The sequence below is a fragment of the Aptenodytes patagonicus genome, chromosome Z (assembly GCF_965638725.1).
Source record: "Aptenodytes patagonicus chromosome Z, bAptPat1.pri.cur, whole genome shotgun sequence".
NCBI classification, from domain to species: Eukaryota; Metazoa; Chordata; class Aves; order Sphenisciformes; family Spheniscidae; genus Aptenodytes; species Aptenodytes patagonicus.
Window position 1 is genome coordinate 53,872,871 of NC_134982.1, and position 26,041 is coordinate 53,898,911.

A 26,041-nucleotide genomic window follows, 5' to 3' on the forward strand; every position below is an offset into this window, starting at 1 on the left:
GTGCAAGAAACACTGAGCAAGCTACACTGCCTAGTAATGCAGAGCACAAAACTAGTAAGGCAATCTTTATATTACGGTATCCTAGGATCCGTACGTGTTTGTTTCCACAATCAGAGTTGACCTAAGATTGTGCAGCCACAACAAGATGAGGAAAGTAGGTTCCCCCTCCTACACATTCATCACCACCAATGTTCACAACCCTCCTCAATGCTAGGCCTAGTGACTGCATCACACTGTCTGGCTGTTTCCAAGTGAAAACAAAACCAGAAGAGAGTTGAAGGGAAGGTAAGAATACTGGTTTTGAGTTAGCAGAAACTACACAACTTTAGATTGGCTTCAGCTCCAGCCCTCTATTTTCCATCCACGGAGCTCATCTGAAGTTCCCAGTGAGGGAAAATTCCCATGCTAGTGCTCTTACCTTTCCTTGTTGTGCTGTAGTCGCCCAGAAGAGGGCAATACCGTTAACCTGCTTGACAGTGTCATTAAGAGTAGATTATGCTGGTTTTTAGGTTGTGATAGATGCTTAAGCTTCCAGTGGAGCAAAGTCATCTAAGGTCTGAAATGCTGTCCAGACCTGCACATGCTAGTGCTAGACAAAGAGCTATTACATAAAAACTGTCCACTGACTTGTAACATACCATACATACAATACTGAGTGCACTAAATATATTAAAAATAAACCAAACAGCTGAGGTAGAAAATGGAGTAAAAATTATGAAGCAGAGAAGAAAAGAAAAAGTGACAGTTCCTTACTTTTGCTTCCCATTCCATTCCAGCAACGGAAATACCCAGCAATATAACCACTGTGATAGCCCCTATGATTCTGATATCATTCATTTCATCAACCATCAATGTCCCATTTTCCTAACAAAACAAACAAACAAAAAAACAGTCATATACTTTATCAAGTACTTATCTTCCCTACTGCAGAATAGCATTTTATTGACTCTAATTTATTAATAGAGTTAACCTCTATACCACAAATTTACTCATTTTAAATTCCCTGTATGGACACAAGTAATTTGGTTTTTGCCTTGCTTTAAATCACTGAATCTTCTAAATGGAAATTATCATTCCTATTCATAGCCCATTCCCAGAGAGAATGGCCTGTCTTCAACTGCCAGAGAATTAGATTAATCAGCAAGGCAACTGCTACCACCTTGCACCTATACATGTATTTTACTTGTTGTTCACTATTACTCTTAATTCTTTTAATGTATTCCAAATTTCCTCCCACCTACAAAAAGTATGGTTGGGTTCTTCTCAGTATTACATTTAATCAAAAAATCCAACAGACAAGTAATACTTGGTTGTGTTTAACTTAAGGAATTGTTTTTAATAAGCAGAACTCCTTTGAAAATGAGCTTAATATAAACAACTGTCACTTACAAGAAACAGTTCACTAATAAGAATCTCGGCATTAACGAGTTATGATTCTGCATCATGTACCTGTACTGCCACTCTTCTCAACAGCCAGCTTGGACTTTACCACAAATTATACAATTTATTTTTTCAGGTAGATAAACAGTGTGGGAAGTTTCCATTTGACACCATTAATAATTTGTTTTTTACCAAAAAGCTACTTAATTACAGTATTATTTTACTGATATATCAGTAGCAAGCTTGTACCTCATTCCATGTCTTTGAACTGGTCAGGGCAACCCCCACTATCAACACAGGCTGCGGGATGAAGGGATTGAGAGCAGCCCTGCCCAGAAGGACTTGGGGGTACTGGTGGATGAAAAGCTGGACGTGAGCCAGCAATGTGCACTCGCAGCCCAGAAGGCCAATTGTATCCTGGGCTGCATCACCAGCAGCGTGGCCAGCAGGTCGAGGGAGGGGATTCTGCCCCTCTACTCTGCTCTGGTGAGACCCCACCTGGAGTACTGCCTCCAGCTCTGGAGCCCTCAGCATAAGAAAGACACGGACCTGTTGGAGCGGGTCCAGAAGAGGGCCACGAAAATGATCAGGGGGATGGAACACCTCTCCTATGAAGAAAGGCTGAGAGAGTTGGTGTTGTTCAGGCTGGAGAAGAGAAGGCTCTGGGGAGACCTTATGGCTGCCTTTCAATACTTAAAGGGGGCTTTTAAGAAAGATGGGGACAGACTCTTTAACAGGGCTTGTAGCAAGAGGACAAGGGGTAATGATTTTAAACTAAAAGAGGGTATATTTAGACTAGATAGAAGGAAGAAATTTTTTACGCTGAGGGTGGTGAAAGAGTGGCACAGGTTGCCCAGAGAGGTGGTGGATGCCCCATCCCTGGCAACATTCCAGGTCAGGTTGGAGGGGGCTCTGAGCAACCTGATCTAGTTGAAGATGTCCCTGCCCATGGCAGGGGGGTTGGACTAGATGACCTTTAGAGGTCCCTTCCAACCCAAACCATTCTATGATTAGATGACAGCTCAAACTTGCATAAAAGGACAGTATAATCAATATAACCACTATCATCCATATACCTTGAGCAGCTCCACAACTGTCTCTGCAAAGCCAACAACATACATTGCCACTGCAACAGCATTGGCAAATGCAAAAATCAGACCTATGGCACCACCAAACTCTGGCCCCAGACTTCTGGAAATTAAGTAATATGCTCCTCCTGAAAGAAAAAAAGACAAGACAAAAAAAACCCACTACATGAAAAAGCCTAAGAATAGACAGTCATCAGCAATTTAAAGTTGACATGAACAAGATGCTATTTATTCTTGCATCTTCCCTGATGTATTAGAAAATAACCCAAAACTCAGTATTTTAGGGATAGGCATGCTGAAGTTTCAGGAATACATTTCAAATTTTTAAGAAAAGACAACAGTTGGAAATAATCACCTAACTCATGCACCACATCTTATTATTCAGCTATGCAACCAGTTCTATGGTTAAAAAACAAATTGTAAAACACAAGCAGCAGTATTACTGGGCTTTTTACTTCAAACTACTCAAAGCATTTGTGCATAGTTCTACTATTACACATTTTCATTAGCTATAGCTCAAGAAGCTGGCAAAGTAGACTGTAATAAACCCACTCAAGTTCGAAACCTCCGTGACCTGTTTCTTAAAGTTCTGTTGTTAAGGGAATTTTCTGCCCTCCAATGGGACTCTCAGAACAATCACATGGCCACTATTTTTCAGAACCTATTTTGTATTTTTGACATTGACAAATACAACATCTCAAACACCACATGTGACAAATGGAAAACTGAGTACCTACAGCATTAGAGAGGAGTAAAACTAAAAAAAATGTAGCAAAGGCACATTCCTCCAATTTAAGGCTAAGCTTTCTAGAAGCAACAAAATCCTCCAGCTCCAGTCTGAAGTAATTGAGTGCACATTAAAAATTTGCAACAGGAAATCCTTAATTTCACTACATTACAGTTCTTGTGCAAAACATATGTAGGTACCCAGCTTTGACATACTTTGCAAATGAGAATGTTAACATAAGAAAAATATTACTGTAATGTAAGATTTTCATAGGAACAACTGTGATTTTATTCTACAGTTCTTCCCATTCAGCACTTCAAATTTTCTAATGACATATTATTTTGCAAGAGTAACTCAAAAAAAAAATGGCTCTCATAAGAACAGGAAAATTTGATATGTATAATGCAATTTAAAAAAGAAAGGGCATTTAGAAATTAAGTTTCACATAATGCTAAGATTTATAGCTGATCCTTCCCGTTGGGTCTGTTTACTTTGTGATAGTGAGGTTTTTCTCTTCATTCGTAATCAAGAGAATTTTAGAAGCTTCTATTTTGATTCCACTGCATTTTCTACTAGTTGCAGTCTTGTAATGTCATGAAGCGGTTTGAGCATGTCAAAAGCACCAACCACATACAAAACTATTTTGCAGGAATTGCTGACAACAGCACATAAACCATGAAAGAGAATGAAAACCATCACCCTCAGGAAAGCTGGAGATAATCAAGAATTTGGAGAATTTCTTTTGTGTATAAAAAAATCACAATAGAACATGTTCTTTTGTATGCTCTCATATAGATATAGCTTATCCTTTTATAGGATGTATTTTTTCATTATTAAGTTTTATTTCAGGACATGAACACACACACATTCTTAACCAACCAGTGCAGATGCAGGAGAATATTAAGACACTATTCATTCCTGGATATGTATCTCTAACAATGTTTGTATTCCAAAAATTAAGAATAGATAATGTTTCTTCCACAGTGGAAAAGTAAGCCACTAGTCAAATCAAATTAGTAGGCTACTTATTGACTTTTCATTAATTACATGACTGCTTAGTCAAATACAGAACACAGGGAAGACTCTGTTCCTCAGAAAACTAACTCTTCCCTACATTTCATCCATACTGTTTTTTTTCCTGATGCTAAAAAAAAGGAAAATAAATTAGAGGTTCCGTGCTTAAGGTGTATGCATCAAAGTGATGAAAGCTTTAAAAACTTTATGAAAGTAGGTTTACCTCCTCTTACAAACCCATTTGTGGCTATTGCTGAAGTAGACAGTCCTGTAATAGTTGTCACAACAGTGGCCATTCCAATAACCAAGACAGACAGACCTTTTGGAAAAAGAGGAGGAAAAAGAAGGTGTAAGTCCAGCAGTATTAAAATGTACAAATCTTCAACTTAACGTGGTTTAAAGAATTAGTCTTGCAAATACAACACAAATTTACTGTGTGTGGTCCTGCACATTCAAGCAAAAGGCTTCTTCACTCTCCTTTTGTACAGAGAAGTTTCCAGGATACAAACAAAACTGGATAAATGTTCTCTTTAATCAGCAGGGTGAAAGCTGTATCCTAGAGCTTCAAGGAAACACATGCCTTTTGCAGATGATAGATTTTCTCCAATCTAATCCAATAATAAGTAAGTCCAATACTAAGTTAAGCCTTTGAAGAAAACTGTTTATATACTACACAGTCTATACGCAGATTTTAATAACCCGAAATTAAAAGTTTATCTCTACAGTTCACTGAAAACTTGTAAATGTCAATTTTAAATTACATACCTTACTGCTAAATGAAAAAGTCTAAGTCACTTTATACTGCTTAAAGTTCTGATAAGGGTAAATTACCTAAAAAACTGGCAATATTGAGGTCATTTTCTACCTGTTTGAAGTGTAAGCTCAGGATCAACACCTCTTTTGGATCACATTTAAAAGTCACTGAAATAAAATTATAGCATTAGTACGCATACCTATCCCAGCTTGTCCTACAATCCATGATAGTCTGATGAAGAGCATCACACCCCAAATATTTAACATACATCGTACCTAAGATAAAACAGAAATTTTGCATAGGTTAGGTCTTACATCTGCAGTCATTTTCACTAACTCTTCATTTCAGTTTTTAATGTTGTCAAAATTATCTTGCAGTCTTCCCTCACCACTTTTCAAATTATTTCACAAGAATAGATTTTTTTCATTAATCAAGTTTAGGTTTGATAAAAAAAAAAGGGAACCTAAATATGATTAACAAGTTACTACCTTGAACATAGATAAAGTTACAGTACTTCAATATCTGACACTTGTAGTATGTCTTGACCAATCAATAAAAATAATTTAGACCCCAACCTTTAGGATCCAAAATTCGTACTACAGAATACACAACTAAAAGTACAATGATTGTGAAGTCTACAACCCCCGTTCAGATCTCCCACAAGTCTCCTCCAAAAAATGCAAAGCAATACCCTAGTAAATAATATATTCTTTTTTAAAATTTTTAAAATTTAAAAAAAAAACCAAACAAACAACCCCCCCCAACTTCCCAGTCCTAGAACTTTTCTATCTCACAACACAGCTGCACACTAACAGGATGGCGGGGGGGAGGGGCGTTTGGTTTTTTAATCCGTGTATTTTAAACTCTTAGTCCTCAATAAAATAGAGTTTGCACTGCACAGAATTTAGACAGAAGTCTAACAGCAGGTCTTAGGTCTCTCTCTTACCTAAAGAGTACGGTATCAATCCTACAAAAAAGTCTAGCTGGTCATTAGGACTAGAAGGGAGACAAAGACCTCTCCAAACCACAAAAGTAAAGTTTTCTGAGATTTTAAAAATTATTTTGCAAAATGTAAATCACCTGAGCTGGAAACATTCACCCAGGCAGCTTATGCCTACTAGGAAACACTAACTGCAACTTTCAAACCACTGAAAAGAAGATCATCTTCCTTGAAACTTTTAAATAGGCTTTGGAAGAAAATGGTCAGCAACATTTATCCCATAACTCTTTAATACTTAGAATTGTTGCTTACAAAAATAGTGCAATACAGAATTTGGGTTTGGAGAAATTGAAAGTCAGCTTCATACCTGCTTTAAAATGAACAAGTCTGTCCTTGGTTGGGGTACATCAATAGAAGTCCGTAATACCTGTTTCACAGCTTCCACAGGCACTGTGTCTCCCAAGGTAGAGTATATGGCTACTTCAGGACTTTTAAGGAAGTTGCTAATACACAGTGGAAGCTTGCTGAACTGGTTAGGTATTCTGAGTACTCAAGTTCAGCATGTTTTAACCAACTGTTGCATTTGTAGCCATCACTATAAATTCTTATCACTTTGGAGAGTACGTACTAATCATGGTTTCTCTTTGACAAAATATTAAAAACAAATTAATATGTACTTGTAATAAAATCCCCCATGTCACCCTTAGTTTTTCACTGCTCCAAATGGGGACAGACTCAAGTTTTTTCCACCATGACTATATTGTATTTAGTGTTAAGACTTCCACAGCTTAAGATGACTTTTTGTAACAGGTTCAACAAAATTTAAATACTTAATCCTGGTCAAGTTTTGCCATATACAGGTAGGTGCTTCCCTCAACACAGTATTTTTTGCTTTTCTAAAAATAAATAAATAAAAATCAAGTTTTCTAACACTTCAGTCCAAAACTTTACAGATCCAAAGTGAACACACATTAAGTGTATTCTCTCCATTTGCATTTGTCTGTCACTTGAGTCATATGTAATTTTTCTAGTACATATGAATATTTACATAATCTTTTTCCTTCTTGGAAATTATGCAACTTCAAAACTGTAAAACCTGTGCTAAGAAACCATGATCCCTTCAAAACTTGAATTCCTGAAGTATTTACTTCCTTAAAATTCAGTAAAAGTAAAAGCAACCCTTCCTAAAATTATGGCATTTTTCACATCTCTCATAGATACAATCTTTTCTTTATTCAGCACTGTCACAATCCCTTTCAAAACAGAAGGTTATTAGAAAGACCATATCAGTAAGAAACTGAAGTACATTACATCAAACTTACCAATACACCTTTTATCCAGCCGAACTTGACCACCCCTTTGCTATCAGGTGTATAAGTGGCAGCTGCTTCCCCAGCTGGTGTGCCTTCCTCACCATTTGCATAGCCATCTTCAAAGGGCTCCTTGGGAAAAAAAAGTTTATCTTTTATGTGATTAACAGAGTAGAGAGGGCATTTGATACTCATGTTGTAAAAAAAACCCGTCTACTTGTGCAAACAGAAAAATTAAATAATGACACGTCAGAAGTTTTAAGCTTTTCTTTTATGTTCCTTGCATGAGGCACATCTCACAGATTTCAAGGAATATAAAACAAACTTACACAGATGACTTGGTATTCTGCTTCAGTTAGAGCAAACTGTTAGCAGTCAGAGTAATAAATATTTTTACGAACCAGTTCTACAGCCGTAAGAAACAAACATCTGGTCTTTTAGAAAAAGAGCTACAAGATTTCAAATGCAGCGACTCCTACAGCACAGGAAGTTTTATTTCTTAATCTGAAAGTGTATACTGTCCTACCACAAGTAACTAGTCTCAGCTATAGCATTTCCTGTAGTTCAGACTTAGCTGTCATTTGATCAATTTTTCAGGAAATAAATTATTCACTCCCCTGCAAACTATTCATTGTAGGGTGATGCTGCTAGAAAGGAGGGTGGGAGAGTGGTATTTCAGGGAGAAGGAGGGAAGAGAAGTCTCTTCCCAAACACTCTTCCCTGTTTAAAAGGGAAGAATGACAGACACGGAAAACATCAGGCCCATGGACAAAGACCAGCTTGTGGCTTTTCTTTACCATTCAACTCTCAGCCTTACAATGCAGAAATCTTAACTGTTGGATATATATTAAAAATGTTTGTGTATATACACATACTTGTTGCATGCTTGTTTTTCAAGAGGCAGTTTTGTTTTGCCAAAGTCAGGCAAAAACACCTAGACGTTTAAACTCAACTTGCTGTAAGAAATCTGCAGGAAGCACTCTAAGCAAAGTATGTTAGTTATCCAAGGCAACAAGTATAAACAATGAATATACTAGAAAGACCCTGAATACCATTCAGAGAATACTATTCAACAAACCAGCTAAAGCAGTATTTGTGAAGCAGCCTGCATCCCAGAGTGCTTAGAAAACATTTAAGCAATTAGAGGTTCAATCCCAATGAGGTAAAGGGCAAAATTCCCATTCGCTAAATAAGATACAAAATAGACTGGACCCAAATTATGCTTTCAAGAAGTATGTTCTGTGCTGAAGGGTCACAGTAAGGAAGTTTAATGTGAGATACTTTATTAAATTCCTCCTCCTCCTGATACATTAATACCAAATGTACCATCAGCAGAGTCCAGAGGAAATATTTATAGAACTGTCACTTATGAAAGGTGTCATCCATATCCCTTTACAATCAGCAGTAAACATACAAAGAGATAAAAAAAAATCAGATTACATCAACCTTATCCAAAGGTCATTAGCACAGATTCATGTCAGTGCTTCTCTCACTAACTCTGCATGAAGAAATTCTCATAAAAACAGGTGCACCTGCAACACGTCTGGCAATCCTGTATGACATTAGCTTTCCACCAGTAGGCAGAATCATGATCAGTTTGCAGATCATTACCTTTAACAGACAGCTTTCTTAAAAAGTAGGTTTTCTTGTCTCCAGAAGGGATTAGGAAAAAAGATAGATATGTATGTTGTATATACACATATATTTTTTTGTGTGTGTGTATATATGTATATAATGTGTTACGTACATTGAACAGAGGACAAAAAGAAACATAACTGGGAATTACCCAGTTTGCTGAACTGCAGCTCTTCTGTACAGAAGAGAACTAATGGCTGTAACTTCTCGGGAGATTTGCCAGCCTTTGATCAGATGAATTTATTGATTTGCTGGTTATTTGTATTCAGGTACTCAAACTTAAACCAAATCAAGCAAGAAGTGGTGTGTGATCCATTTAGAGTGGTAAGAAGAACAGTGAGGACCAAAAAAGAGAATTACCATGCTGCGACATTTAAGATTTTACATAGAATTAACTCTAGCATCTCTATATCAAGAAGTAGAATAATAATTAACTCGTTTTAATTTAATACACACAGCTACAAGCCACTCATTTGCTATGTTGACCTGCCTAAACCAGAACTGAAGACATGGAAGGCCCTCTAATCAGGCCCCTCACCCAATTTGGACACACCTGAAGCTCACAACAGAAAAGAATGAGCCTACATACTGCCCTGCTCCAATACCCTTGAGTACACATCCTTCAGATATCTTTCCTAGAAATGCAGCAATAAACCTCAAAACTCTTTCTAGGTATTAACGTCTCCCTCATCAGATTCTGCTGTATCCAGCAGCGCTTACCAGAAGTTTCTCCCGGCTTCTCCCCCACCCACCTTCAGAAGTGGGGAGGGAAAAGAAAAAAAAAAGATATATTAAAAGGACGGACGGATTAATAAACATGTTCACAACCATGACAACAAAACCTCCAATCAAGCATGCAAAAGTGTAACTGTGTATTATTATTCCTTCATATAAAATCCATTCCTATTTCTCACAGAAAAGCATCACATTATACTTTCAACAAACTCCATTTTAAGGCGTTGCATAAAGGGAGTCACATTTATGTATCTAAGCAGTTTTTATGCTTTGGCCAAGAAAACTGCCAACATTTGATAAGATCTTCTGGTATTACAAAAAGGCATGACATGTCTCTAGTAAGAAGCAATAAAATTGTTCTTTGAAAAGACTGGCCAGGGAGGATCAAGGAAGGGCTAGAAGAAATCTGTACCTTCATGTCCCAAAATACTGAAACATTATACGCAACTAAACTAGTTAATGCTGTAATACTGAGTGACACCACTTTTTTTTTTTAAACAAGCCAGAAGTTTTTGTTTGCTGCACGTTTAGGTTTTAGGAGAAGGTGGAGAATATCCTAGTGTCTAGTGTAAGAGACAATTATAGACTTCAGCATATGACCATGGCTGGCCAGGTATTGGTAGAACCTGCACACATCGACAAGATGACCTCCAGAGGTCACTTCCAGCCTCAACCATCATGTGATAGCTACGCATTTTACTGTAGTGCTCCAACAAGCCCATAGCTCAGCCTGTTGTATTCTGGGAAAGACATAATGGCTTGCAACTGATATTTTGAGTTACCAGTTACCGGATCAGCTCCAAGATATGCACACTACGAACACAAGAAAGTTTTGTTCTGTATGTCTTGTCTCTCCACACTATGCAATATTCTTAGGAAAATATTTTGAAGCACATGCAAAATGTAATAACTGAAAGGTTATTGCTGGTTACCAGTGCTAGTGGGTGCCCCATAAAGCACCAGTGAGAACAGATATTACAGACTGTGGGCACAAAAGAATTCCACTACACAAGGCTCCAAGTTCAGCCCTTTAATGTGAAATTAAGAAAGCACCACTGTGGTCTCAGCTGTAAATAAAGCAGGTGTAGTATTTTTCATGCTTGTGCTCATGAGGAAACAATGCTTCTACTCAAGTCACACACTGAATGGAAAAAGACGCACTAGCACTATTTTAGAACAGCAATACATGTACGATAAGATCTTCATAAACAGTAAAAAACACTAACACACTGTGGATTTGGAGGGGGTGTAACAAAAGGGGAAAGAAAAGAGAAAGTTTTAGCATTTCAGATGAGAAATGCTCTTATTAACCCAACTTTTTAATCAAAATAGTGTCTTTTATCTAATCAGTCCAAAGAACACTCAGAGTTACGGTGTTCACTTGCACTGTTAAAGGAGAAATAAGACACATTTACAGATTGTCAATTCTATCATACACTGATAGGAATTTAACTGAGAAACAGTTAAGTTCTGTTCCTACACAGAAATTTCCACTGCTGTACCACAGTGCACAGAAAAGTACAGATAATCTACTATTTCATCTCCAGTACTGGATCATAACTGTAAGTTATTTGTGCCAATTGTGAATAGCCTCTGCATTTATTAGAAGTGGATTAATAATGAGAAAAGACTTGTTAGCCAGAAGAGATCTGAGATTTTTCACACACAGCTTGAAATACACTGGTGCATGGAAAAGTTTCTCATCAGTAAAAATTGCTATTTAGTTTTACTGAGAGTTCTTGACAGTGGTACATGTCATGGAGCACATTTATTTGTGGTGAATTTATCTAGATGCCATCTTAAAGGCAACATACGTAAGCTATGTTGAACTGTATGAGGTGGTACCAGAATAAACACACATGAACTCTTCTGCTCTTGCTTTTTTTCAAGTATCACAACATGGAAGCCCCAAGTAAAGGACAGGACAAACAGCAAGTTTGTATCTAAAACCACATAGTGGTTCTTCAGGCAGACCACTTTCTTTGCAGTCTGCCTGATTTGGCATGTCCCAAGTAGTAACTTCTTTAGCTAATCCTTCCTATTGCCATTACCCTTGTGCAAAGAGAGGAGGCCAAAGAAGCACCTGAGACTAGCACATTTAACTGCTTTTTCCATCTCTCAAGTTTGACCAGTTACAGGTTTAGCACATGCCATATAGTATAGGCTTCTCCTCATACAAATTCCTTAGAAAGGCTTCACAACAATAGCTTTTTCTTGTCTTAGTAGGGTACAGTACTGAAGCTGGTTTAAATAGCTAATACTACCAAAATGTTAAAGAAAAATCAAGAGCCTCATCTTTTCAAGCTCCAATTTCTGCAAGGAAATAGAAAAATGGCATTCCACTACATTTAATCAAGAGAACAGCTGCTTACATTTAAAACTGCTTTGTACTTACATATTCTGACACCGAGCATAGCGCTCTCATCATTTAACACGCTTACTGAGGACAGGAAATAAGGGAAGCCACCTGAGAACCGTCTCTCACCAACAGAGGTACCGACAGAACAATTCTGTACAGCAATGGCTCTCTGTCCTCACCAGCTGCAGTCGAAGCCTCAACAACAGGATCATGCTTTTACCTGCTAGGAGCTTTTATGGTTAGAGGTGTTTGCAGCAATCATCACGACAGTGGAACCCTTCTTCACAAGAGACTTGCACACATCTTCTGCACACCTTCGCTGCAGCTTCCAGCGTTATTGCCAAGCTGTTCACTACACCTTACCACAACAATTTCTGGTTTCCATCTCCCAAAGGTTAACTTTATAGGCATCGCCATTTTTAAGAAATTCTTTTTTGTGGAAGGAAGCAACCGATAAAATATATTGATCCAGATGTAGCATGCCAATTGTCTCAACAGTGGAAGAATCGTTACTTGTAGAGATTACACTCCTAAATAGCCCAACTCTATAGCTGCACACAGTTAAGACTATGGCTACTTAAGTACAAAACTTGACAGTACAGAAGATTTTCAGAGTAAACACAGCTCAGAACAGACACAGAAGAAAAGCTTAGGAACATCTGTTTTTGCTTTTCTAATTCAAACGTACTTTAGCCAGAATGTGGATGAAATAAAAATGACAGATTAAAGAAAGTTATCCAACAGCAGCAGAATTACTAAACATTTTGCCCCAGAAGTTGCTAACACTTCCCATGATTTTTAAACACTACAAATCTTTTCTTGGATGAGTAAGCCTTCCACTTTCCCTTCTGGAATGAACTTTTGGATTCTTCCTCCCACCTCACCTGTGACATTTCTAATGATCTGAATAAAAGGTTTAGAAAGTGCTAGATGTATTGTATGCATAGAATAACTGCATAGAATAATGCTGCTGACATAGGTGTTTACCTCTGATGCAACAGTGACAACTTTTGCAAACAGTTTGTAGTGGTACAAATATATTTAAGTGTGATACTGTACTACCAAAGAATAAGCCAACTATTAAATGTTGACTGCAGGACACTAAACTGTACCAAACACATCTGTTCTTTAAACACTGCTTTTGCAGCATGCTAACATTTGCAGTCATAAAATTCCCAGTTTGGGCCTAAGTGTCTTTGATAAGTTGTTTTTATGTTTTAATGCTTTTATCTAACCAGTAGCAAAAGAAACCAAGAACACTGAGTTTCCTTCCCAAATTGTCTAAATCTCTATGGAATGGTTTTAAGCATATTGTTGTCCAGGGACACAAGAGAGTCCTGTGACTAACTTTATCAAGAAAAGTCTCAAATTTGATTGTCTGACTGAGAATACAAACTATTTCAGTACTTAAATATGCAAGAGGAAAAGTAAGTTCTCACCAGTCTTCGACTTGATCTGCTGAAACTGTCTATTGTTTGTAACCATTTTTTTCAACCAACCACTGTTCAAAATGGCTGTGATACTGTTGTTAACTTTGCTCTGTAGACTAACTACAAATCACAGCAAGTTTTTAATACTGAGTTTGAAAAACACCTCTGCCAGGTCTGACAGTTTTCAAGTGTTTTTTGTAAGGGAAATAAACAGCTTTAAAAGGGAGTAAGTATTGTAGGTAATTACTTTTACAGTATCTTACTCTACGTAACACTCTCTTAAAGAACAGCCAGCACTGGCATGGACAGTTTACTTTGTAAACTAGTAACACTAGCAATACTGTTGTTGACAAACAGCTATTTTCTTCTCTACACTGATCTGTTTCAGAAGTGCTAACCCTAAAGCTTTGTTAGATAACCTCATTGCTTTCATTTATGCCACAACAAATTTACCTAAGCCTCCCTCCCATTAAAACCCCACAACTGTACAGTAAATATCAATATCCAAACCTGACTAAAACAGTTACTTCTTAAGAAAGGCAATTTGCTATTTAGACCTATAAAACAATGCAGAATAATCTTGTTACACCTAGGAACTGGAAATTAACACAACTGAAATTCAATGCCTATGAATGCAAAGTAATAAGGAAAAAACCATATGCTGTCTACGTCTCTCACTATCCTTAAAAGAAGTCTTTTTCTGGCCTACCCTAAATACTTTCAGAAAACTATCAACTTGTTACACAGTAATAGTTGAAAAGATTATAAAAACAGAAAAATAATTCTGTAATGAGTAAATCAAGGAAAAAAAAAATCTGTAGTACACCTGAACTTTAAATACTGCATGCAGTTCTAGTTCTTCCTTACCAGTCCTCTGCTGGGATAAGGATGGTGATAGGGTTATCATGAGTTAGCGTGGAAACTAAGAACTAGCATGCCCAACTCTTGATTAATGCTTCATAATAGCCCTCATTCTGATGAAAGAGCAGTGAAAGTGCAAATTCTAAACCTGCAAGTAGGTTATCACCTTCTACATCTTAATTACATCACTAATTTACATCTTACCAACAGATGTAATAGTCTGATTCTTGAGTGCTTCAAACAGGTTGATAATCCAAGTGAACACAGTTACCTTTCACTTAAAAAGATTGCTACTCGTAAAGAGAGTAGCTTCCACAGACACCTAGAACAGTTTACAAATTCCTGATAATGCTTTAGTTAAAAGTAAACTTGGCAAGTTAGCAAAACAGATTCAGGTGTTCAAGTTTTTCAGGAGTTAGATGGGAAGCTTGAGCGATTAGTATTGCTACCAGTGGAAAAAAACCAGTCAGGGAGCACATACAAAAGAAAACATGGCAGAAGACATGTTCGAGACATCCCAGTCTGCCTAAACACCTTCTTAGCATTTTCTTTAAAAAACAAACTCAAAAACCACAAACTTTCAGGGAACATTGCTAGTCACTGTGCAATGACTAGCTGTTGACGGCAGTTCAGAAAATTCAGCAGTCATATTAGGTACTTTACTGCTTGGTTTTAAACCAGGAATGAATTATAGCAAATTTGCTAACAGAATTTGTAATTCCCAGTCCTTGTTTGAGGCACATGTAAAATGCTGCTGCTATACTGTGGTTCCAGTGTCTTTACAGTCATAACCTAAAAAAAGCCTACTAACCCATCAAATGGCACCCAGCAGTTACCTACAGCAACAGGAGATAAATTACCCAGATAAAACATGACCTGTTCTTAAAACTCCTGATTCCTTGGAATCAAACATGAACAGCTTCAACCATTGGTTACTTGCCTCAATCAAAGGAAATCCTTTTCAGGTTTGCAGCCAAGAGACCAAAACTTAAGCACTTTGGCTATATTACCTTCTCTACAGTTACCAATTTAAAATATAGCAGCAAATGCTTTTGGCATCCACTTCCAAAGATTTTAAAAGAGATTGCATCAAACACAGAACGTTACTGTTATCTTAAGCTGAAATTAAAGTCTGTTGTACTTTGATTACAGCAGAACAATTTTAAACAGAAGAAATTTATAGTTACAATTAACACGTCAACTGAAGAATTAGCCAGCTACATGTTTCTGCCATCAGCTTGTATTTCAGTGTCTTGCAACTCAATACCGCTTTTAACAGAGAAACATTAAACAGTATTTTTTTTGTGTGTGGTTTTTTTTTTTTCTGATTTTAAAAGCCATTTTTAGTTTAATTCTTTAAAAGGGATAGACAGTCATCCATTCTTCCTCCCAACTCTTACAAGTAGTGTGATGTATTAACCAGGCTAGCAAGACTAGCTAATCAAGAAACTTACTCAGGCAATTGATTTCCGCTTAGGAGTAAATCATTGTTCTTGCAAGGTGGTATACTTACAAAGAATAGATAGGAGCCTTGTTTATAAAGCTCACCACCACTTAACATCTTACCTGCATGCAATTTTTTTTTGACTGATCTTACTAACCACATGAAGGCTATGGACTTTTCTCTTTAAGAAGGCAATTATGATCCCCCCCTCCTAATACGGGATGGATACAAATTGCAATCTGGTAGACTTTTGCCTGAAGGAAAAGGTCTGGAATCAATTCAGAAATGAAGGAACAGCAAAACTGCCCATACTTAAGAGTACTTTAATTGCTGAAAATAGACAGAATCTGGTCCTGGACTGATCTTGATGATTGTTGTAGCAGTATTCCACAGCCACTAACTTGTCATGTCACTTAAGTAATCCAGGCATTAGAACATTGCGTAATATTCCAAGGGTGATCTCATCCCTTCCTCTACCTGCTTTCTCTACCGCATCACCAGGAATTTTGAGTTTTCAGCCCGTTACAAGCAAAAAAAAGTTTCAATGCTTTCCTAAGCATCACATCAAAATAAGGTCTCTCTCAAGGTAGATTACTAATCAGTGCCTCTGGAAACAGTGACAGTGTCAACACCATTTGATCTAGTTGTCATAACATCAGCATAGGAAGTTCAGATTCAAATCTCTGCATACCTAACAGAAGGACTAGCCATATTTACAGAAGAAAAATTCCAGAGGAAAGCACTGAAGTCTAGATAGACATGCAAGGGCTGAGATTTGAAAGCCTGCAGCCAGTATGATACGACCAGATGGAATCCTTTCAAGTAGTTTTTACATGTGATATGGCAGCAAAGTTTTGTTGGCATCTGCAGGTATGCAAGAGTGGTATCCTGTCTGAAATATAAATAGTATTTTTTTCCTCCATACCAAAAACATTACTCAAAGAACAAGAGCATTTTGCAAAAGCATCAAGATAGAGAAAACTCTCTATATCTTCACACCTTGATTCATACATCCCCCCATAAGCACAGATGATATGAATACTCTGAGCAAGCTGATCATGAGAATTAGAGACAAATGAGAAAAGACCTCTGTTCAGCAGCTATGCAGTGTGGCTACCCCATGGTAGACCCACAGTGCTTATGTTCTGCACTCCCAGAAATATTGTAGGCAAAGTCAGGCCTTCCTGTCAAGGAATGACAGTCAACACGGTCTGCCACCGTAAAAAAAACCCCAAGCTTCCTTTGCCAGTCTCTCCACCTCTTCTAGTTAACAGGAAATTGCACCATTAACATCTAGTTACAAAAACGGAGGCACGACTTCCTGCACAAGTGTAGGGGCAACCAATCCATCCAGCTTAAGAGGAAGAAATACATGTAGTTTACTTCACACCTCAGGAGTACACCTCAGTTCTGGTTTTGATGGATGACTCCTTTCCTGCCCTCTCCAGAATCAAACTACTAGTTTCCTTACTGCACCCATGTATTTGATCCTTTCCAGAAGAACCACTGTACTGTGAATGGTTATTAAAGTTATTATTCATTACTGTGCATTGACCGTCATACTCCCTTTGATATCCATTGGTATGAAAAGAGAAATAACACTTCTCAGGAAAAGAGATCCAGGCTCTGAACACAGGTAGTTTTCACTTGATTATCTGAAAAACATAACCCTGATACATCTCTAATGGTTATAGACCTTTTAAGTGTTTCATATAATTTACTTGTTCTCCAGAATGAAGGAGATGCAGCATTTAGTTGTGTACGAGCTGAATTAAATCCTATTAGCAAGCCTCTTGCATAGCAGTTTTGCATATTCAAGTATAGTCTGAGAAATACAATGTTCTGTAAATAAGTACAAAAGAGAATCGGTTTCAGCCTTGCTGAAGAACTTGGTTTTCAACACAACAAATTCCCCAAGTCTTCTTCTATACTCCACCCCAAAAAAAAGGTTAATTTGAAGCATTCTTGCTCTTAACACCTATCAGTTTTCATCCACTTCTGCAAAACAGAATGATGTACTTTCCATTCAAGAGATGGTGGATGGGAAGCAAGTGTACCACACAAGCAGTGACCTTAATAAACTTCCCATTTTAATTAGAAGTCTAGTTCTAAGTGTAATTTTTCATGAACTTACTACGTTTAACCTGTTGTCTTACAATAGGCTAAACAGCCCATTGAAATAATCTTTAAAAAAATCAATTAAGTACTGCCTGAATTTTTAACGTCATGCCATGAAGTGCTGGATACAGCTACAGGCACAGCCCCTGAGCCAACACCGAGCAGAGCTGGTACCTTCATGCAGCGCAGCACTTACTTGCACTGTCACAGCACTGCATTCAAACCAAGTTGCCAAACTGCTTACAGCTGAAGAGCAGTATCACTCAGAATAGTCTTAGGAGTCTCTCTACCATGTAAACCCTCAGAGTAAGCTGAAACATTAACCTAGCATCACAGTTTCTCTACAGCTGAAACAGACATTACTATTTTCTCTGAATTAAAAAAAAAAAACAAAACAAACAACCCTGAATAATCTGAAATAGAAGCAGTTCATTTGAAGAAGGAAAGTTAACTAGCAAAATGAAGAGGCAAGAGATAAGCTTCCTTGTTAAAATGGAATTTTATTACTTTTTTTTAATTACCGCACCCTTAAGTCAGTTAAGTTTATCAGGCACAGATAATGCATCTTAGTTAGTTTTTAATGCATAAAAAGAAATTTTGTTAAGTTTATCAGGCCTAACCAGCATGCTGAACTGTAGAAATAAATCAAAGACATTCCATGTGCTCAAGCTGCAAAAACTGGATAGCTTCCAAAATACTGAAAGGCAAACAATTCTAAGTCAACTATTTAAAAAAATTCTTACTAGTGAACAAGTGATCATATTGTGATTGCTATTACCTGTACCAAAAGGCGGGGGAGAAATGAGTTTGTGGTTGTTCTGTATGAATATTATATGGGGCTTTAGGAAAAAATCTGAAGGATGCAACAGAAGATGTAGTACACTGGTTTGAATTACTCCAAGATACTGATCTTGCCAACCTCCTCCTCTGCAAGAATGTTCTTCAAGAATGAAAATCATCTGAGGTCTAATCAAATGCAGTACCAAAAGGGAAAAAGTTAATCTGAAGATTAACTCTGCACCACCTTCCTTTTTAATCAGTTCTGAAATAGCTTGTGCTGAAAGAAAAGCTGCCCAGCTGGAGAGAAGTTATTGCTATTCTTTCAGGTTCTGGTCTTGAACTAGTCATTGATACTGACAATATGTCAGCTAAGATTGGTTTATTAAAAAAAAAAAAACAAACAAACCCGAAGCTCCTCCAAACAGGCACTCCTTCCTTCCTTCCCTAGTTGTGCTCTTCTGGTAAATTACAATGCCTTTTCTTCTGACATGAGCACTCAAGGGGTTCATAGTACATTGCAGTGGTCTTCCAAGCAGTGCACAGGACAGTCCATTGGGACTGCGGGAAGAAAATATTTTTTGTAGTGTTAATAAAGTACAAAAAGATTTCTGAAAGTGTTTATTTCATCTTTATCTTATCTTTTAATTTTTATTTTGTACCATACACAACATTAGTACAGTACTACATGTATATAATTTATAGGTAAATAAATATACCTTTATTAGGGGTGCATGCTCAAAAATTTTTTTTATTGGTAAGAGCGTGCAGTCGAAAGACTGTGGAGACCACTGGTGTACTGGATCAGGGAACTGACTCACCAGCAAGATTTTGCAGCTGGGGGGTGTTTGCTTTCTGTAAACCAGATCAGTTCCCAGATCCAACTCAAAAATACAAACATCACCACAAGAGAGAGCACAAAGTTTATCCCTTTCAGCAGCAGCCCACACTTGTGCTGTCAAACTATAACCTGTTAACAGCACTCAGTTATTTCCAGCTTCTCAGGAACAAAACAAAAACAGAGTAGTAAGAACAGTATTAGCAGTTTGCTCAAGACAGTTCAAGGGTTTCAGTATTCCATAGGTGTTCTGGACTAAAGACTTATCACAACGATCAGATAAGACAGGTTGAAGCATCAAGCAATGTAAAATTATGAAATACACATGGTCCTTATAAAATACAAACCCTGGAGGACTAATATGATTTACTGCTGCAAACAGAGCAGAATATTATTTATTTTCCCTTCATGAAGAGGGTGGTAATGGAGTATCAGGATAACCAAGTGAGGATTCTCCACACAGATTGAAAAAGCATAAAAACAGCACTTTGCACAATGCTAGTAAAGCCTCATCCGAGTACAGGTGCATTGAGCTCACCATTTTTCAAGAATGATGAATGAGAACAGTTACAAATTAAAAGCTTCTAGTATGTCCAAGAGCACAGAGACCAAGACTAGAAGAGTTTCTCGTTTAATTTTAGTACAATGAAGTTCAGAAGGAAAATTCAACGTTCTCTGTACAAATATAAAGGAGAGCAAGAAGGAAAAGAAGCTATCTGAATTAAATTACACTGGCTCGAGAACTAAGAGACCTACTGATTGTAAGCAAGATTCAGCAAGGTAGTACAACAAAAATTATCTGCAAGAGGGTCTCAGTCTTCCGGCAGAAGGAGAGGGGAGGAAGCAGTTTTTAAAGACAACATGGTCAGCTAACTTGATAGCCTAGAATCATCCATAATAACCTTTAAACCTTTTATGTGTCTTTAGCTGAGCTCCGTTTTCTTTACAGGCTAAGCAGACACAAACCAAGAACTGAAAAAAAAAAGTATGAACAAATGTTAGAGGTGCAGCAGTTGTTTAACATTTTCAAGAGAGAATACATTCTTTGTTAAAAAGCAGTGCCATACGCAGCCTTTTCACTGGGCTTAAGTTAAAATGTTTAAGTTATCACATAAGAGGAAAAACTGCAGTGTTCAAGAAAATACAAATCAAAGCCAGAAAGATAGTTTAAAAAAATTAGAGTCATCCAACTTGAGTAAAAACAAACAAAAAACAAACCACCCTCAATTGTGCATCAAGACTATCAGTAATGTCTTCTTTCTTACTTCTGTCTCCAAATTCAGAGGACAGGTGCATGGATTTCTGTGTGGGAGGAAGCAAAACACACGTGGTTTTAAATGCCTTTGGGTTTTTTTGTTTCATTTTTTAATTTGGGCTGGGGGTGGTGTAAAGATCTTCCTCTGCGATCACCACCTTCTAGCCTGTCAAGGGAACCAACTAGTACTCTCAGCAAGTATTTAAGAAACAACAGAAGAAAGCTACCAGTAGAGGGCTTGGTTCACCTAACATCTACTTAACCACAGCTGTAAATGACGGCACAAAAGACATATCAAATCAGAATCACTCACATCCTGTGAAGTTTGTTCTTCAAAAAAACTAAGCTCTCCAATTAAGGCAATGCTATACAGAAAAACTATAAATTAATGCATAGTAGTGGATTACTAAACACAGTCCAATTCTGAATACTTTAAAAGTATTCACCTTCAGAACCATAAGGTCTATGACATTATGGCACGGTAATTTTTACATTGACGAAGACATAAAGGCAGATGGAATGTCTTCTGCAGGTTATAGCTTTGCTTACAGATGCAGCTGACCTAGGCAAAACAAATATTCTAAATTGTTAAGATAGAAAAAAAAAAATTAAGAGAAGCTAGGACACTTTTCATCTTCCTACTGTCTGAAGGCAGATCCACTCGAGAGGGCAGGGGGTACCACTGCGACTACAACAAAAACCTATGTACCGTGGTATGCCGTTTCCCTAACACCTCTTCGTTAATAACCATCCTCTCACCTCTACATCTCTGGACACTAATGCTCCTGCAAAGCATCACCTTACCTATGAGATTAGCAACTGTAACAGCATCCAAATTACCTCTACCATCACTCTAAAGCAGAGTAAGATTAATGCACACCAATAGGGTAAGCAAGAGATTGATCACCTTGGCTATCTGCAGCCAATGATATATGAAGACAAGACCCCTCACTTGAAATTTAACATGATAGACTAAGATCAGTAGTAAGCAATTCATCCACTTCAGAGTACTGTAGCATCACCCAGCCATGTTTCCACAACCAGTTTCAAGAACAATCCCTTTCTGTTCTACCAGGAAAGCCACTATTGAAATGACCACATGAAACCTGAGGTGGTCAGACACCTATCCTACCAGGACCACAACACAAACCCTCGTCAAAAGGTAACCCTTCTGTACGTGTACATGCATCTTCCTCAAACAGTGCTTTTCTGGGAGAACAGAATCAGTAGAAGCATTAGACATATGAAGTTTGTAAACAAAACTAAGGAAAAATAATCTGTTCTATAATTGGCACTAGCATCAACATTACTGTAACACTGCCTCACAAAATTTACTTACCTTTTAAAAGGAAAAAAGAATAACACAAACATTAACTGCAAGACAAAATTGCTACATTCAAAGCAGTGAACCACATTGCTGGTGAACACATTTTTGGATCAGTCTTAACACAAAATAACTGCCAACCTTGATGCACTGGGTCAGGAAGCAGGGACATAACAGTAGGTCTTTATGTAGTGCAAATTTTATGTAATGGTACTAGGGTGTTTATACCAGCTGCCCTACTAAGTCTTTGACATACATGCTGGACAACTTAAGTTAGTACAAAAACCACAGCTAAAGAGTGAGCTTAATTTTTCAAGTTCTTAGAAGTCACTGAAATATCTTCTTTAATGCATAGTATTATTCAACACTGGAGACCATTACTGTTAGTCAGCAGGAACTGAAGTCACTTTGGGAATGGAGACAATAAGCCCCCTGAAACACAGTGAAAAAAGCACAACAGCTTTGTGAACATCTTTCATACAAAAGTACAGCACCATCATGATTTAAAAGTTATCAGCACTCTGTGGCCAGAAATCAAATACATAATCATAGATATGGTATATTTTATACTCCAGAGATTGGGAAAAATGTAGGTATCCAATGACACACCCTTATTAAAAGTTTTTGTGTTCTCAACTTTATCTTGCAAACTGTTTTGCTAAGTCTGAAGCAAAAATAATTGCTTCCCTTCTTCATCATTTAAGCCTAAATGCTTGCTAACACATTAATTGCTTTGGAAATGAAACATCCTGTGGCAGAACATCTGAGTTACTATGTTGAAACTTAACTTCTGAAGTTTATACCATGAAAGTTTTTAAAATTAACTTAGGTATAGTATCAAATGTAACTGAAATTGCATATTCCATCCCCCATCTTCTTTTTTTCGGGGGGGGAGCAGGCAACAACAGCAGACAGGACATCACTTTAAAAAAATCTTCACATAGACACCTAACCACTCTGCAGAACAAATTCATGACATTTGAGAATAATTTGAGTCAATTAATGCTCACAATGAAACTGTTCTGATAATGATCATGTAATTAGGTTGTCTACAGCTCCTCTATGCTACAACCTACCAAGAAAACTGCTTGCCATGCTTTGTAATGAAATATGAAGAAATTACACTTTTAGAAACTATAGTTCCAGAATAAGTTAGATTCCACACCGAAATGTCTTAATGGTGTCATAAAGAGCTTTCTTGACTGCTGCAATATAAACACACTGAAAACCTACCTGCCAAGCTTAGAAATTCAAGTAATATTCTGCTTACAGAACAGTGTATGTAACGACCTGGTCATCCCATCATGGACCAGGAATCAGAAACTGGAGTGGCGGGGGAAATCAGTGTGTTTTCACATATATTATGTGGTTTATTTATACCATATCTAACTCCATGCACAAGACAGTAATGGCCAGCTTCCATTCCATACTAACTTAGAATCAGACTACAGAACACCATTTAACTCCATCAGGAGGGGACCTGAAAGGCAAAGAGTAATTTGCTGTTACTATTAGTAATTATTTTGATATCTAATCTTAGATGTTGCAAGGAAGTATCTCTATAGCACACCAAACAATTATCTCTATCAGAACAGATGAAGAGTCAATTCCAAAAAACACACTTAAGGAATCACCACACCCCCCAAAAAAATCCACAGATCAGTGCAAACGCACTGAGCTGCCTAATAATGGTGTGAAAGAGGACAGTCTCAAAAGAACATACATTTTCTCACAGAACTCCACCTATAAGGAGTGAAAGACGGGACAAAAAGAGTTGTGGAAAGAGACTATGCTTCACTTCATTAGGATGTGGCCCACATGTTCCTGTATTTTCCTAAACCCGGCAAAAAAGCCCACTAGAACATGGGCTTCTTAGCGCACAAATACCAAGAGGCAATTTTCAGACTGGAAGAAAACAGCATTGCAATAGTTTGATCTGGCTTTAGTTTAGTCATTATAGTTTAACATTTTAATCATGATCTAAAAAATACATCAAATTAATTCCAGGTTCAGCTAAAGCTTGTCTTTTAATAAAGACAGCCTACAATGCAAATAAGCTTTCACTGTAACTTGTCTCCAATAACATACTGACTAGGCCAAAATAATAAAAGCTTGACACACACAGCTTCAAAATTTTTGAAGCCTTGGTCACGACACCCTCACATGCAGGGCTACTCAGCACGACTGAAAAGGCTCCTTAAGGAGAAGGTGCCTCAGCTGTATCTGTGCAGCCTTCAGCATCACACCAGAAGGCGGTTTGGTTCGGCACTGCGTGCACAGGGAGAGGCATGCATTTTCAGCTGTTTGGGAGACAAACCTCCCGTCGCTACTAAAAGCAAGTGCATCCTTATTTATTTTTTTTAGCATCTCTCCCAAACATTTTCATTCTCCTTCCCAGGCTAATACCTCTCACAGATCCCGAATTCCCTATCTGTTGAAGGCGAGATGGACCAGAAGTGAAAAACCACTGTGTCTGTAACAGAGCCTCTCCCGGTTATGGAGAAAACATTTGACTCGCAGACCTACAGCTGTAACTACCTCTCACCATCGGGACCATCTCCCACAAATGGGGGGAGGGGGAAGCCCCACTGCGTCATGAAAAAAAAGGAAAAGAAAGACACAAGCGACCCGATGTATTCGCTCTGTTTGCGCCTCCTCGAGGCCCTGCGAGCTTTTAGCTTTTTCCTCCCACCACTGCCGACACGCACCGAGCGCCCGCACGCCCCGAGGCGCACAAGCGACGAGGGCGGCCCCGGCGGGGGCACAACGCGGGGCCCGGGGCCGCTCCCCGCCCGGCGCGGAGGCGGCCCGGGGGGTACGCGGCGGCCGCTCACCTTGTCCAGCTCATCGTGCAGCTCGGCCAGGCTGGGCCGGATGAGCTTCTCGCCCAGGTCGGCGGCCGTGTGACGGTAGTGGTCGATGCGGGGCACGGCGTCCATGGTGTTGTGGCCGAAGGTGCGCAGGTAGTAGGTGTTGGTGTGGGTGTCGTAGTAGTAGTGGTGGTGCCCGCCGGAGTGGAGGCTGCCCTCGCTCAGCACCGTGTCGCCGCCGTTCTGGAAGCTGACATTGCCGCCCTCCGAGCTGCCGCCCCCCGGCTCGCCGGGGCTCTCGTCGCCGGCCGACGGGTCCACGAAGTTCACCCGAAACCTGCCCTTGGCTTCCTCGCTGCCCTTCCCCGCCGCCCCGCACTCCCCGCTCGCCTTGCGGGGCTCCTCGGCCGGGCGGCCGGCGCCCTCGGCCACCAGGTCCACCTGGAAGCGGCTCTGGCTCGGCGTGGGACCCAACGGTCTGCCCAGCGCACCGCTGCCCGCCGCATCCTTGCCCTCCTCCTCGCCCGCGGCCCCCGGCACGGCGGGGCCGGGCGGCGGCAGCCGCTGCTTGCCCTCCATGCCCGCCTCTTGCCGATCGAGCACTGCGCGCAGCGGCGGCCCCGGCTGCTCTGAACGCCCCTCGCGGCGGCGGCTCCGCTGCTTTAAACCGCCAACCAGCGCCCGGGGCTGCAGCGCGCCGCAGACAACGCCAGGCGCCGCGCGCCCCGCCCCGCCCCCCCGCCGCAGCGCCAGGTGATGATGCCGCCGGTGCGGCCACCGCCTCCTCCTCTCCCCCCCCCCCCCGCCCCCGCCGCGCGCCCCCTCAGCGGGACGGGGACGCGGCCCCGGCCCCGCCGCCGCCCTCTCGCTCGGCACCGGCCGTTCTCTCCCTCCGCCCCCGCTCGCCTTCCCCCGAGCGCGCCCGCTACGCGAAGGCGCCGCCCGCCGCTCTGACAGTGCCACGCGGGGAGGAGCGGCCGCGCCGGGCGAGCCCACCGGGGCTTCAGCAGAAGGGAGCGGCGCGGGGCCCGCGGCCGGCGCGGGGCGGCGGCGCCGGGAAGGAAACGGCCCCCCGGTGCCCTCCGCCTCCCCGCCCCCGCCCTCCGGCCGCTCCACCTGATCCCCGCTCGGCGGAGGCAGGAACTTGGACGCGAACCGGCCAGCGCCGGCTCGCCGCGCCCGCTGGCTTCCCCGCTCGGGCGGAGGCGAGATGCGGGGGGCCGCCGGCGCCGCCTGCTCCCC

General features: G+C 39.8%; 1 protein-coding gene across 2 annotated transcripts in view; it reads right to left on the reverse strand.

Moving 5' to 3' along the window:
- The window catches only part of SLC12A2 (solute carrier family 12 member 2), a 63,997-nt gene extending 38,595 nt beyond the window's left edge, over positions 1–25,402 (reverse strand). For both annotated transcript variants that reach the window (XM_076363373.1, XM_076363372.1), the window contains exons 1-6: positions 24,824–25,402; positions 7,226–7,345; positions 5,163–5,238; positions 4,433–4,528; positions 2,457–2,596; positions 754–864 (exon numbers count right to left, since the gene is read on the reverse strand). In XM_076363373.1, the coding sequence (XP_076219488.1) occupies positions 754–864; positions 2,457–2,596; positions 4,433–4,528; positions 5,163–5,238; positions 7,226–7,345; positions 24,824–25,378 (1,098 nt within the window). In that variant the 5' untranslated portion in view covers positions 25,379–25,402. The remainder of the gene's footprint in view (positions 1–753; positions 865–2,456; positions 2,597–4,432; positions 4,529–5,162; positions 5,239–7,225; positions 7,346–24,823) is intronic.
- Positions 25,403–26,041: the final 639 nt, after the last annotated feature.